The sequence below is a fragment of the Kogia breviceps genome, chromosome 3, assembly GCF_026419965.1.
Source record: "Kogia breviceps isolate mKogBre1 chromosome 3, mKogBre1 haplotype 1, whole genome shotgun sequence".
NCBI lineage: Eukaryota > Metazoa > Chordata > Mammalia > Artiodactyla > Physeteridae > Kogia > Kogia breviceps.
The window spans coordinates 14,030,036-14,044,984 of NC_081312.1; the positions used below are offsets into that span (position 1 = coordinate 14,030,036).

Genomic DNA, 14,949 nt, shown 5'->3' on the forward strand with positions numbered 1-14,949 from the left:
AGGTACATTCTCAAACCATTATGTGATAATTTTAGAAATAAATCAAAGCATAATTATATAGCCAGCCATAAAAAAGCATTTACAAAACAGTCTTTTTGAATAACATTGAGATGAGTTAGAACTAAACAAAGAATGGATAAGAATATTTATCTCAACCACAGAGAGGACCTAAATTTATGAAAAAATATAGACAAAAATGCCAGTGAAAATGAGTGTATTTGGGTATATAAAAATCTTTTCTACATTCCAAACAATAGTCAATAAAAAGGTAGCAGAATAGGATACATATTTGGGACATATATAAATAAATACACACAACAAAGATAAGAACTTGATGTGTCCCCCTTGGCTCTCACGACAGCACTTACATACCACAGAGAATCCCAGGGGTCCTTGGAGCACAGTTTGAAAACCACTTGCCTGGTTGGTCTCTAAGATCGATGCTGGTCTCTGAGATCAATCTGATCTTCATCAGATGCTTAATACTAGGGAAGACCCAAGACACAGCTTTGGTGCCAGTATTCCAAGAGTTCATGGGCAGAGTCAGAAAGTGACTTCTGGGATCAAATATGTCCAAACTGGAGAGTAAAATTCTGGCGGCAGGCACATTAGTTGTCATGGTGATGGGAGGACGCTTGCAACTTTGAGAGGACATCAAATATTCCAATGGGAGGTACAGGCTCTGATTATGTGGACTCCTGGGAGGTAGGCAGAACACCACCCAAACTTTTTACCATCCTGACATTCTGCTAACCAGGCCATCTCTGTCTTCTTCTATTACCCCCAGGTTGCCTAAGGACCATCACCACTGAAAAAAGGGGTTGTGATCTCTTTAACTGGCAATTCTCCCCACAAGGACCCCAAAGGAAGAAATGGCAAAGAAGTGGTGGTTCACAGTATAAGCTCTAAAGGGATTTCCCACACTACTTCCACTGGGTAACTTCAGACACTGCCTGGAAGCTCTCTGGGCCTCGGATCCTGGTCTGTAATGTGAGAATATTAACAGTACCTACCCTTATGGGGTTGTTATAAGAATTAAACATATGTAAAGATTGTACTGGGTTTAACCTATGGTAAAGCACTCAATAAATTTCATAATTTTTAATTAAACACAAGAGTAAAAAAAATCACATATAACCCCCAAATCCAATAATTTAAGGATCGTTAAATAAACTATTCTACATTAATTGAACACATGGAATTCTTGAGAAAGTGTATAGGAAATAACATAAAAGGAAAGGAAAAAAACCAGAATAGTAGGTACTTATGGATTACAATACAATACGTTTAGTCATGAGTATCAGAAGAGTTAAGAGAATATATTGATAACTACCCCCAGCTCCTTTTAGAGATTAGTGGGTGCCAAGGTGATCGCGAATATGTTAGATTGACCCTCTGTGATGATCAAGTGTCCTGCACAAATAGGTACTTGAGTGAACTACAAAGATCAAGATGCTCCTTCTGATGAAGAAGAGTTCAGAGCTTCTTATCCTTCTCCCTCCCAAAGGGAAAGCAGCCTGGAGCTCACAGATGATCAAAGCTTTAACTGAGGGACTCACACTCTGGAGCTGAGCTGTCCTCAGACCTGTCTGGCCAGGACAATGTTGTTTTGCAATTAGAATCTGAATGCCTGTGGTGGGGCTGCTCTTTCCAGGGCACATGCCCCACTGTTCCCTAATGTGCCACACCTCTAAGTCACACTCAGTTGCATTCCTGGTCTGTCCCCTGGGCTCACTGACCACAGGATTTCCCTTCCAAGAAGAGGTGATCGATAGCAGAGATGCTGGGGGGTTGATCAGAGAATGGGAAACAATAAATCCTGAACATTTCATGACGCTTCTGTGATGGCTCTCCGGCCAAAGGAAGATGCGGTGGGTGTGCGAAAGGTGCAGCCTTTCAGAAAAGTGGTATAATGTCCAGCAATTCAGATAAGCTGAAGAGAAGGAGGCAGAAGGTTGGAGGGTGAAGGGAGAGCAGCATGATGATGGAGACATTTCCTGATGAGGTGTGTTTCCCCACTGTCCTCAGCAGGACCGTGGGCTTCTGGGTCCAAACACAGTAATGTGTTCCTCTATAGGGTGAGAGTGTCCCCGTGTATAAAGTCACTGATGGGCTGGTCATCATAATCATCCCCTGTCCTTCTCTCTTTCCTCCTCGGGGGAAAGGACTGCTGCTTGCTGGGTCAGCTCCTGGGGCTATGCTTTACTATGAAGACCAGGCTGAATGAGGGGAAGCTAAAAGAAGTTGGAGAGGTTAAGTCAATCACCATAATACAGAGCAGAGAGAGATGGGGGAGAAGAGACAAGGAAGGACAGAAGGACTGAGAGCGCTGCCAGTTGGGGAGGATTTGGGGAGGGGTTTCGGGATAAAAGGCTCCAGAACTCCTTTGAGGAATGAGAGACTGGGAGACGGGGAGAGAGGGAGCTTTCCTTTGTGTTATAAATTGGAGACTAAGATTCCTTAGAGATACACAGGCAAGAATTGAATTTATTTTTCCATGACTTTGGGCTAACGGAACATGCTTTTTTGTATGGAACAGTACACCCTAAGAATCCTAAGGAGCCCAAGAAATATTTGGCTTACATTCATACCAAACCCATCTCTCCGTCACAGAGAAAGGTATGAAGGAGAAGAGAGAACAGGAGGGAATTTAGGATAAAAGAAGAGGAAATCGCTGTTTTATAACATAAACGAGAATTTCTAATGAAACAAGCTGAAATTAACCTGTATGCGTATGAGAATGCTGGGCAGTGGAGAGTAAGAGCTATGGCCTGCGAAGTCTCCAATTTCAAGATAGGGACTGAAGTTTCCTAAGTAGGAAACAAATAATTAAACAAATCCAGGGTTCTCAGAATGGACAGTCTGAGAGCTTGCGCTGAAAGTTTGGTAGTAGATCCCAAGAGAGATGACCCTACCTTGAATGAATGCATGCAAATTCCTACCAGCCACTCTCTCTGCTCCCTCACTCCTCATGACGAGCATTGCTCCTTGGCTACAGTCTTAAAATGTACCCATCATTGTTCACATGAAACAATAGGTTAAAGTGTTTTAACAACTATTGCTATGACTAAAAGTGTAGAGCAGTTGAAAAATTACTGAACAAAAACTGGCATCCTGGCTATTATCAAAAAGGCAAGAAATAACAAGTGTTGACAAGGATGTGGAGAAAAGAGAACCCTCCTACACTGTTGGTGGGAATGTAAATTGGTGCAGCCACTATGGAAAACAGTATGGAGGTTCCTCAAAAAGTTAAGAATAAAAAAAAAAAAAAAAAAAAAAAAGTTAAGAATAGAACTACCATATGACCCAGCTATGCCACTTCTGGGTATTTACCCAAAGAATATGAGAACATTAATTTGAAAAGATATGTGTACCCCAATGTTCACTGCAGTATTATTTACAATAGCCAAGATATGGAAACAACCTAAGTGCATGTCAACAGATGAATGAAGAAAATGTGATACACACACACACACACACACACACACATATACATGCAATGGAACACGACTCAGCCATAAAAAGATGAAATCCTACCATTTGTGACAACATGGATGGACCTGGAGGGTATTATGCTAAGTGAGATAAATCAGACTGAGAAAGACAACTACCTTATGATTTCATTCATATGTGGAATATAAAAAACAAAAAATAAATGAACAAACTAAATCAAACAAAAACAAACATGTAAATACAGAGAACAGAGTAGTGGTTCTCAGAAGGGAAGAGGCAGGGTGAGGGTAAAATGGGTAAAGTGGATCAACTGTATGGATACAAATGGAAACTAAATTTCTGGTGGCGAGCACATTGTAGTGTATACTTAAGTAGAAATATAATGCTGTACACATGAAACTTAACATGATATTGTAAACCAATGTCACCTCAATTTTTAAAAAATCAATAAGCATTCTTACAGACGGGAAAAGATTGTCTAAGCACAAAAGCAATGGAAGAAATCAGAAGGAAAAACTAAAATATGAAATGGCACATAAATTAAAAGTGTTTCTATATCTAAATAAACATTAAACAGGAAACGACAATGGATGGAAAGTAAGATACAAACATGGCAAATGGCTAAGATCCTCAAAATATAAAGCACAACCATACAATGATTAACACAATCTCTCTTGCTCCCAAAAGAAAAATGGGGGATTAGCTAGATGATTCAGAGAGGAACTGTATTTTTAATAAATATTTAAAATTAATCAACTTTAATATAAATCAAAGAAATTCTAACTATAATGAGATTCATTTTTACCTAATTACATCAGTTGTGATACGCTCATTTTATACAACAGTTGTTATATGCTCATGTTAAAATGGTTATATGGAAAACAGATACAAAATATACTTCAGTGATTTTAAGATATTTTTCCCAATATTTTAATTTCTCAGAAATCCAGATAATCTCACAATTGCTAGCATGTCAAGATTTAATTGGCAGCATTTATTTGCTTTCTCAATGGTACCTAAAATGATGCATATTAGATTCAGTAAAATCTTTAGTACTTTAGGTCCAATATAATATGATATATCAAAATATTAACAGTGGTTCTTGTTGGATGGTAGAATTATGGGCGATTTTTAGTTTCTTTTTTATACTTTCCCATATATTTCCAGTATTCTAAAATGAATATGTATTTCTTTTATCAACAGACAATAAACGAAATAAAATCCGGTTCTAATCCTGACTTTGCTGCTTTATAGCCACGTGGTCATAAAATCTTTATGCTATCTGTACCTCAGTTTCCTTATCTGCAAAATGGAATTGATAGTAACTTCTCTGCCCATCTCCTAAGATTTGTGTGCAAATGCTTTGTAAAATGTAAAGTGCCAATTCAATGTGTCAGTTAAATCTTGACACACGTATGACATCTGCTAACATGTGACATTTATTAATGTATTCATGGGATGGTTTTACTCTTTCGCAATGCCTGTTCATCATCTTTGATGTCTGGTTACAGCTTTAGGCCATAAGATGGTGATTCCCAGTATTTTATTTTTTGGATCTAATATAATTTGATTCAAAAGCTCTTTCCATGGGCTTCCCTGGTGGCGCAGTGGTTGGGAGTCCGCCTGCCGATGCAGGCGACGCGGGTTCGTGCCCCGGTCCGGGAAGATCCCACGTGCCGCGGAGCGGCTGGGCCCGTGAGCCATGGCCGCTGCGCCTGCGCGTCCGGAGCCTGTGCTCCGCGACGGGAGAGGCCACGACAGCGAGAGGCCCGCATACTGTAAAAAAAAAAAAAAAAAAAAAAGCTCTTTCCATGTAGGAAAAAAAAAACGATTCTGAAAACAACATCCAGTTCAGCACCCCATAGGCGTGCACATTGGCCAGGCCAAATCACATACCTGTCTGCCCAGCTCCTGAACCCCGCGAGAGCCTTGTAGAATACCACTGCACAGGTGCTAATCATGAAACACACCCAGGTCCAAAAAGGGGCGCCACTATGATCATCGCTGTTTAGTTAAAAATAAATGAAACTGTGTTGAAGATCTGGTCACCTACTCTGAGTGGTCCACCACTGAGGTGGGGCTGGGCATCTCTGAGTCTGAGCTTCCCAGACCCATACAAGCCAGAGTCACTTTCTCAGCTCAGATGCAGCACATCCCTGCATCTGATAGTGTCGTTCTAGATTTTTTTTTCCCAAGAGTTTCTCCTTATCTCATTTGTTTTCATGTGCGCCTTTTTTTCTCTTGTTTTTATTTTTTATTTGGCCTCGACACGCAGCATGTGGGATCTTAGTTCCCTGACCAGGGATCAAACCTGTGGCCCCCCTGCAGTGGCAGCATGGACTCCTAACCACTGGACCGCCAGGGAAGTCCCGGTGTTGTTCTAAATTAACGTTCCCCTTGCCTCCTTAACCACCAGCAGGTGAGGAGGTCCACCAAGGCAAAAGACAAGCACATCTCACCCCTCTCCATTCGAGCCCTGCCACCGGCTTGCCTAAGTCTCAAAGCTCAGGGAGAGGTCCTCCCTAGTCAGCAACATCACAGGACAACAGCCTTCTAGACTCCAGAGTTCTCAAACTTTAACGTGGCTACAATTCACCAGGTGGTTTGTTGAAGAGCAGCTTCTAATTCAGGTAGTCTGGGGCTGGCCTGAGACTCTGCATTTCTCACCAGGTCGAAGGTGATGCTGATCCTGCTGGATTCATGGACCACTGTCTGAGTAGCGACAATCCTTGGGGGTGGTCTCAATTTTGAACCCTAGGCCAACTCCTATCACACATGCCTCAAGTGCGCTCTGTGTTCTGCCTCTACCAGAGCCATCTGGGGAAGTTTCTTAAAATGCACCAGGAGCTCTGAAAGGGGGATCCAAACACCTGCATTTTAACAAGCACCACACTCCCCTGAGGTGAGTTCTTATGGACAGTGAACCTTGGGAACCGCCAGTAGAGAATTCTAAACGTTCTTACCGGACCATACAATTGGAAGCTGGACACCGCCCTGCATGACCTTGGACTTATGCAGAGGGGCTTTTACGGAACTGCACCTTGTACTGAGGGACGCTATGCCGTGCAGGAGCACAGGGTTCTCTTTCACAGCTGAGGCGCAGCGGAGAAGACTACTCATCACATTTTCTTGTCCCTTTCATGACAATCTATAGGAGAAATTTTTATTCCCATCTGAAAAAGCTGGGTGTCTTCCAAGCAGCCAGCCTGGATAAAAGGGACCATTTAATGGTTGTTGCCCTTGCCTCTTTCTTTCAACAACTGGAAAACTCACAGCCAAATCTGGCAATTACATGGGTCCTTTTGACATATATCTCTGTGTATTAACAATTTGTGGCTCAACTGTCCTATCCTACTCATGTTTTCTCATCTCCCCAATATCTTAAATCCATTAGTATCCATTTCTAGTGCACTGTGCATATATGTGCGGTAGGCATCCGTACTGTTCACCAAGATCAAGTCTTATCCACTTCTGGACTTAAGGGAGGAGTGTGGTTCTTTACATCCTTGAAGTTGGGTGTAGCCATGGGACTTGATTTGGCCAATGAAACGCGTGTGGAGGTGACTTGCTGTCACCTCCAGGTTTAATTGCAGGTGCTCCACTCTTCAACCCTTTCTGTCCCTTCCTGGGCAGTACTGGAGGCGTGAGCTGATAAAGAGCAGCCACAAGATAAAAGAATCCTGGAACACTGGGCCAACCCAGGAGACAACTGTCCTGGTAAAGCACCTCGCCCGCAATGGGCTTTGGATGAGTAAGAGGTAAACTCTTGTTGTGTTAAGCTCCCGAGATGATGGGGTAGCCCAAGGCTTAAGGCTACCCTGACCATATCAACATGCAAATGATCTCATATCCTTTGTGGACAGAAGCTGAGTTATAAATACACAGGCAAACACAAAAACAAATGCCTAACAAATGCCTATTTGAGAGGAAAAGATATTTACAGAAGATCACTTACAGAGTATAACGTCAATCTACTTCTCTGAGTACTTCAAATTCGTTCTTATTTCAAGTCTGATTACCAGCCTCTTTCAGAATCAACTCCCTGAGTTGTCTTTTAATATTCTGCTCTTTCTATGCTGTGGTAAAATATACATAATATTTGTCATTTTAACCATTCATAAGTGTACTATTCAATGGCATTAAATACATTCACATTGTTGTATAACCATCGCCACTATCTATATCCAAAACTTTTTTTTATCATCCCCAACAAAAGTGCCATTAAATAAGCCCTCCCTTCTTCCCTCAGTCCCTGGTACCCTCTATTCTACTTTCCATCCCTATGAAATCTGCCTATCCTAAATACCTCATCTAAGTCGAATTGTATTTGTCCTTCTGTGTCTGGCTTATTTCACTAAGTATAATATTTTCAAGGTCCATCTGCGTTGTCCATACATTCCATTGTATGTATGCACACGTTGTTTATCCATTCATCTGCTGATAGACACTTGGGTTGTTTCCACCTTTTGGTTCCTGTGGATAATGCTGCAATGAACACTGGTGTACAAATACAGGCATACCTCTTTATTGTGCTTTGCTTTATTGTGCTTCATGGCTATTGTGTTTTTTACAAACTGAAGGTTTGTGGCAACCCTGTGATGAGGAAGTCTATTGATGTCATTTTTCCAACAGCATTTGCTCACTTCGTGTCTCTGTGTTACATTTTGGTAAGCCTTGCAATATTTCCAACTTTTTCATGATTGTTATATTTGCTATGGTGGGCTGTGATCAGTGATCTTTGATGTTACCGTTGCAGAAAGATTATGACTCACTGAAGGCTCAGATGGTGGGTGGTTAGCACTTTTTAGCAATAAAGTATTTTTAAATTAAGGTATATACATTTTTTAGACATAATGCTACTGCACACTTAACAGACTACAGTACAGTGAAAACATAATTTTCATATGCACTGGGAAACCAAAAATAATTCATGTGACTCGCTTTATTGTGATATTCGCTTTATTGCAGTGGTCTGGAACCGGATTTGCAGCATCTCTCAGGTGTTCCTGTATCTGTTTGAGTCTCTGCTTTCAATTCTTTTGGATATATATTCCCTAGGAGTGGAATTTCTGGGTCACAGGTAGTTCTATGTTTAAACTTCTGAGAAACTGGCCACAGTGTTTTTTACTCTGCTCTGACTTTTAAATTAAACAACAGTTGCATGAAATCCTCTGTTGCATTTTCTAGGAAACTGTTGTTTGCGAGCATCACCCACTGTCCTATGCAACGTTTCCCATATAAAATCCCAAGAGGGAAAGATTTTTGAGGATTGCATATTGGGAAAAGGTGTATGCTTCTTTTTGTTTACTAAGAATTCCAGTGTTGGGACGTCCCTGGTGGTGCAGTGGTTAAGAATCTGCCTGCCAATGCAGGGGACACGGGTTCAATCCCTGGTCTGGGAAGATCCCACATGCCATGAAGCAACTAAGTCCGTGTGCCACAACTACTGAGCCTGCGCTCTAGAGCCCACGTGCCACAACCACTGAAGCCAGCACACCACACCTACTCAAGCCCGCATTTCCTAGAGCCCTCGTGCCACAACTACTGAAGCCAGCACACCACACCTACTCAAGCCCGCATTTCCTAGAGCCCGCGAGCCACAACTACTGAAGCCAGCACACCCTAGAGCCCATGTGCTGCCAACTACTGAGCCCGCACGTCACAGCTACTGAAGCCCGTGCTGTAGGGCCTGTGTGCCGTAACTACTGAGCCCATGTGCTGCAACTACTGAATCCCGCATGCCTAGATCCCGTGCTCCACCACAAGAGAAGCCACAGTAGTGAGAAGCCTGTGCACCATAACGAAGGGTAGCCCCCGCTTGTCACAACTAGAGAAAGCCCACGTGCAGCAACGAAGACCCAACACAGCCAAAACAAAGAATTCCAGTGTGGGTCATGACTCCGCCATGGAGCCTGCAGCCAAATCTTGAATAGTCACTGGTGATACTCAGTCCTCACTCCCTGGAATCTCCTTTACCATTTCTGGACACACTGGCCTGACTTCAAATGGCCAGTGCCTATATCTTATCAGAAGGCTACTCTTGGGCTGTCCATGAAAAAATCAGGACAGAAGTACCTGGAAATTATATTTTTTCTGCTTCCCCCACCCTCCAAGCAGCTTTCAACCAATTTCTGACTACTGTGGCCCCAGCTCCCTTGCTTGGGGTTAAGTCTGGTTAATGAGCTTTGCACTGTTCTCAAGCTTCCACTTGAGATTAAGGATCAGCTGCCCACTATGCTTTCTGCCTAATACCATACCCTATATTGACTGACTTCCCTTTCTCGTATCACTTCCTCCTTCACGTCCCTGTATCCCTTGAATCTGCCAATAAACTGCTTGCACTCAAATTCTTGGCTCAGAAGCTGCTTCTGAGGGAACTTCAGCTAAGACAAAGCTCCTCTCTACCAATTTCTTAGATCCAATTGCTTTCCATATTTCTGTTCTTCTTTATTTCCTAGTTCTGAGGTTTTATTTACATTTTATGATTATTCTACTGTATGCTTTCTTGTTATCTGTTACCTCAACATCTTTGCAGAATAAAGCATAGTGGAATTAATTTTTAGAAGAAAAAACCATCATGTAATACTATGATTAAAATACAAGATGTAAAAGGTTTATAGAATATGATCCAAATTTAGAAAAATACATATGTACATATGTGTGTCCATAGGGAAAAAGAATAGAAAGAAATGCACCAACCAACAAGGACCTATTGTATAGCACAGGGAACTATACTCAATATTTTGTAATAACCTATAAGGGAGAAGAATCTGAAAAACACTGATATATATGCACGTATAACTGAAACACTTTGCTGTACGCCTGAAACTAACACAGCACTGTAAATCAACTAACTTCAATTTAAAAAAATGACCAAAATGTCAACCATGGTCAACTTTAGGTGATGTCATTACAGATGGTTTTTTAAAATTTTCTTCTTTATTTTACAAAGAACACGAAGCTTCAGTTTCCTCATCTATAAAACAGGGATAATCACACTTCACACATATGAATCACATATCACATATATGAATTGTGTTGACTGAAATTGTTGGTTAATCTATGCAATTAGCTGCATCACATATTCACAGTATGTACCTAATTATGTACCCCAATAAAGGGTTGCAAGTGCTGTTATTACATCAGCGATTCATGAAACAATTTAAGGACATGTGAGAAATGAGAAAGTAAAAATAAGCCCATACTTACATAGTGCTTCGTTCTTCTTAAAGAACATTCACTTATATGAACTCATTATCCCTAGCAAGAACCCTGCGAGAGGGGCAGGCTTAGGGGCAGGGCGTGGGAAGGAGACAGGACTAATATTTACTCAACAGCTACAATGTGCCAGATACCAAGGTGGGCACTTGTAGGTATCTCAGAAGAGAAGGATGGGGCTCAGAGTGTCAAGGAACCGGCCCAACTTACGGGCAGGGTCAGTAGCTCCAACTCCAGACTCTGGGTCCAGGTTTCCTTCTATTCCATCAGGCTTCATTATTCTATTTGTGCCCCCGCATGAGTGTGTGCTTACATGCCCACCCATCCACGACACCCGCGGCTCCTCCGGCACTGGTGTTCACCAGTCTCTACACACACTCTGCTCCTTCCTACGTCCATTGCCATGGGAAGTACAAACGGGGGGGGCCTGTGGAGGGGGTGGGGAGGACTTAGCTCCCCCAATCGCCCACCAAAACCACCCCCAAATGAATAATCTAAACCAAAACCCTGTACCAGCTACACAGACATAGCAGATTCAAGGGAAGTTCCACAGCAACCCTTCCCAAGCAGTTTGCTCACCCCAAGTCCTCCCTACATAGAAATTCTGGAACTGTCTTTTGAGAAATGGGAGGACTTGGGCAATTCTGCTAAGAGAGTCCAGTGGAGAACGTGGGCTGGGGGAGAGAACTGGGGAGGGTATTACTCTGTCTCCATCCCCGTCAGGCCGCGTTCTGGTCATCGTGGAGAACTGCTATGAGAGTCTTTCTCACCAGATACCCAGTTACCGAGGTGTCGTGACGGCCCACGGATGGGCAGGGCCGCCTGAAATGAGACAGGGTTGCGGTGGTGCGGTGGGCAGTTCAGCACGACGCACTTCAGACGCAGCCCGAGTACCCGGAGTCACGCCAGTCCTCTCCACCTAGCCTCCCACTCACAGCCGAAGCCCTGGGCTTCTCGACTAACCCTGGGAAGTCTTCCTTGACGACTCAGGCCTGAGGCTGATCCCTGTTGTATCTTGTACCCCTTCTCCTGGAAGAACGTCTACCAAAGACAACCTTGCGTGGGAGCTTCAAAGAAGTGCGCCTTGTCACCGCCTCACTGACGAGCTCTCCCGGCAGCACAGGGGCTACGGCAGCCGGGCACCTGCACTGCCCCCTGCCGGCCCTGCTGCGGCTCCGGGGTCGCTGCCGGGAGCCGCTCCCTTTCTGCGCAGCCTTTCAAAGCCCCCTCCTGCTCTCCAGCTCTCCGCTTTCTTCAGAGTTTCTACGGCATCTTTCCCAACCCCCTTATCACTCAAGTATGCTTTAAGTGTGAACAGTCCTTAGGAGTGTGGTGCAAAGACTCCCAATCTTTTTCCTTCTGCTGGTAATAAAGGCATAACTGACGGTAGCCATGAGACACTCTTGCTCAAAAACTCCCAGTAGCTTCCAATTGCCTCTAGATAAGCTCTAGCTCCTGAGTCTGTCAGTAAAGTTTCCCCCTCCATCCCATTAGCCAGGATACTTCCCTAGCTTTCCTTCCACTACTCGCTACAGATCAGGGAGCTCACTGGACCCTGAACGCAATTCTCTCCTCCTCCGGAGTGTAAAGCACTTTTAGTTTCCAGACCCCAATCAGGCCAACACTTAGCGGTTCAGCCCAGAGGCCCCCTTCTCCCCACCCCCACCTGCTTCCTCCTGGCAGAAGACAGTTTCCATCCTCATTAGCACTTTTGCCTCCTTACTTCCAACCTCGTTTTCGATCTATTTTTTTCTCTCTATTAAGTTTTAAGTCATGGACAGTCTTTTTAAAATTTGTTTCTCCCCCTCAGACCAGTGCCTCATGCATGGTAGTAACTCAATTAATGTGTATAGGTTCCTGTCCCGATCTGTAAGCACTCTCCCTAATGTTCCATGAATTCAAGCTCAATCTCCTTAACTAGGAACACTCCCAGAGCAGAACGTCTCCAATTTAAGGCTCACTCAAATTCCCTGGAGATTTTAACACGCAGATTCTGACTCAAGTGGTCTGGGGAGGGGCTGAGACTGCATTTATAACGAGCTCCCAAGTGATGCTGACACAGCTGGTCCGTGGTCCTCACTTAAAGAAGCAGGGAGGCAATACCACCTGTGGATCAGGCAACAGCTCACATCGGTGCTACCTGGCTGAGCGCGGAGGTGGGCGAATGCAGGGCTGGGAAGCGCGGTCCCGCCCTTCGAAGCTCGGGGCCAGAAAAACGCCTGCGAGGCTGGCCGCCCCTCCGCCCTCCCGCGGGGCCCACTTACCTATGGTGGACACGACGGTGCCCACGAAGTAGAAGGCGCCGGTGAAGTCCCAGCGCTGGCGAATACTGTCCACGCGGATGCCGGCCTCGGTGGCCTCCTCGTAGTGGCGAAGGAAGCCGCGCAGCTCGTCGCGGCTCAGGTTGTGGCGGCGGCTGAAGTTGGCCAGGCGTTCCTCCCAGCGCTGCTTGGCCTGGAGTTCGTGCGCCAGCTCCAGCGCCGAGAAGACGGCGGCGCCGCCCAGCAGGTAGAGCGCGATGAGCGCGGCGAGCAGCAGGAAGCGCGCGTTGTCCTCGTTCAGGCGGCCTGGGCCGCCGCTGCAGCCGCAACCCCGGCCGGCCATGGCCGGACCCCCGGGGGGAAGCCCCAAGCCGGGCGGCCGTGGCCGCCGGCTGCCTGTCGCCCGGGCGCCCCGCGGGGTGGGGTCTCGGCCCGGCGCTCAGTCCGCCCCTGGCCGCCCGACAGCCAGTTCGCCCATGACCTCCGGACGCTCCTCCAGGCCACGCGGCTCCCGGGGCCGCCGCGTCGACCGCTCCTGCAGCGCCAGCCCCCCCCACGTCCGCCTCGACTCCCGGTTTCAAATCCGCATTTTCGCCGCCGTCCCCGCCCCCCTAGGAGTTCTCCTAAAAACTGAAGAGTTGAGTGACCCGGCACAGAGTCCGCTTCTGCTTGGCACGTGGATGCGGCCGCTGCTTCCCCCTGGTGCTCTGCCCGGCTCAGCTTGGGGAGGGGGCGTGGCGCATCTTCAGGGCAAACCCGAGTGGGCTTGACCTTCCCCCAAAGCAAAGGTCTGGGGGCCTCGGAGACTGACGGGTGAGCGGAGCCCCGCGGCCTCCGGCTCCTTGACTGTCGCTTCTCAAGCCGCCGACGTCTAGGACGCGGGCTCTCAGTCCGCTGGTGCTGGAAGTGCCTCCCCAGATGGAGCCGCAGTGCTGTGTCCCAGGCTCGGCGTCGCGCAGAGCCTCGGGCCTCTCGGGTCACCGGCCCGGCTGCCGGCGCTTAGAGGCTGGAGCAGGTCCCGGGCGGGCGCACGCGCGGAGGGACTGCGCAGAGCGCGGTTCACGGGTTCCGACCTCCCGCCCGCCCCCGACGCGGCGTCCGGCGGGCCGACTTGCTGGAGGAGGAGACCAGAAAGGGAGGTTGGAGTGACGGAGCGAAGGAAGTTAGGGGCCTCTCCCCCAGGCAGCCTCCCTCGCCTTGCCCGGACCAGACGCCCTTGGCTTCTGGATCCCGCGCGGGGGCGTCTTCCACCCCCACGTGTCGGATCCGCCCGCTCGAAGCGCGCGCCGCGAGCCAGCCCCAGCTCCTGGGGAGGCTGCCAAGGACCGGGGACTGGAGGAGCCCGCGGGCAGGAGACAGTGACCCCGGAGGCTTCCATCTCCCGCACCCCGGCTTGGCTGCCTCGGTGGGCTCCAGAGATCCTGCGCCGACAAGGCTCCGCTGAGAGCGCTTTACCCTACCCTAGCCACAGGCTCGCTAACAAACCGCCGGGGCCCCTCCCCGAGACCCCGCCTTTCAAGGGGCGCTGGCGCCGCGCTCGAGTCTCACTCACCGGGGAGTGCCCCCTCCGCGCCGCTCTGTCAGGACTGTCCTCCGGGTCCCTCTGCGCGGGGAGCAGAGGTCCACGCCGCGCTCTGCCTTGCCTGGTCCGCACGCTCCGACGCTGCAACAGGTGGAGCCGCTCGGCTGGCAGCAGCGGTGGCGACTCCACCCCCGTCCTCCGCCTCCCGGCCGCGCGGAGCCGCCCCCAGCACTAGTCTCCGCCTGCTGATGCCCGGCTCCCTGCTGGGCCACCCGGGGGCTGCGGCGCTTCCGTCCCGGACGTGCAGATCCGGGGAGTGGGTGCTCAAGAGGAGGGTCAGGTCAGGTGCTTAGCGGGCCTGTGTGGGCCCCTCCAGGGCCAGAAGAGGGCGCTCCGTCCCCTTCAGACACATCTCGCCCCCACCTGCGTACCCAGCCACACACTTCCCCTTCGGAATCACCAGCCCCTGGCATTTGGGAGTGAATATGAATACAA

General features: G+C 47.4%; 1 protein-coding gene across 1 annotated transcript in view; it reads right to left on the reverse strand.

The window, feature by feature from the left end:
• KCNK13 (potassium two pore domain channel subfamily K member 13) overlaps positions 1-13,275 on the reverse strand; it is a 107,483-nt gene extending 94,208 nt beyond the window's left edge. The window contains exon 1 of the mRNA XM_059059287.2: positions 12,936-13,275. Coding sequence (XP_058915270.1) covers positions 12,936-13,275 — 340 coding nt within the window. The remainder of the gene's footprint in view (positions 1-12,935) is intronic.
• Between the last annotated feature and the right edge of the window lie 1,674 nt (positions 13,276-14,949).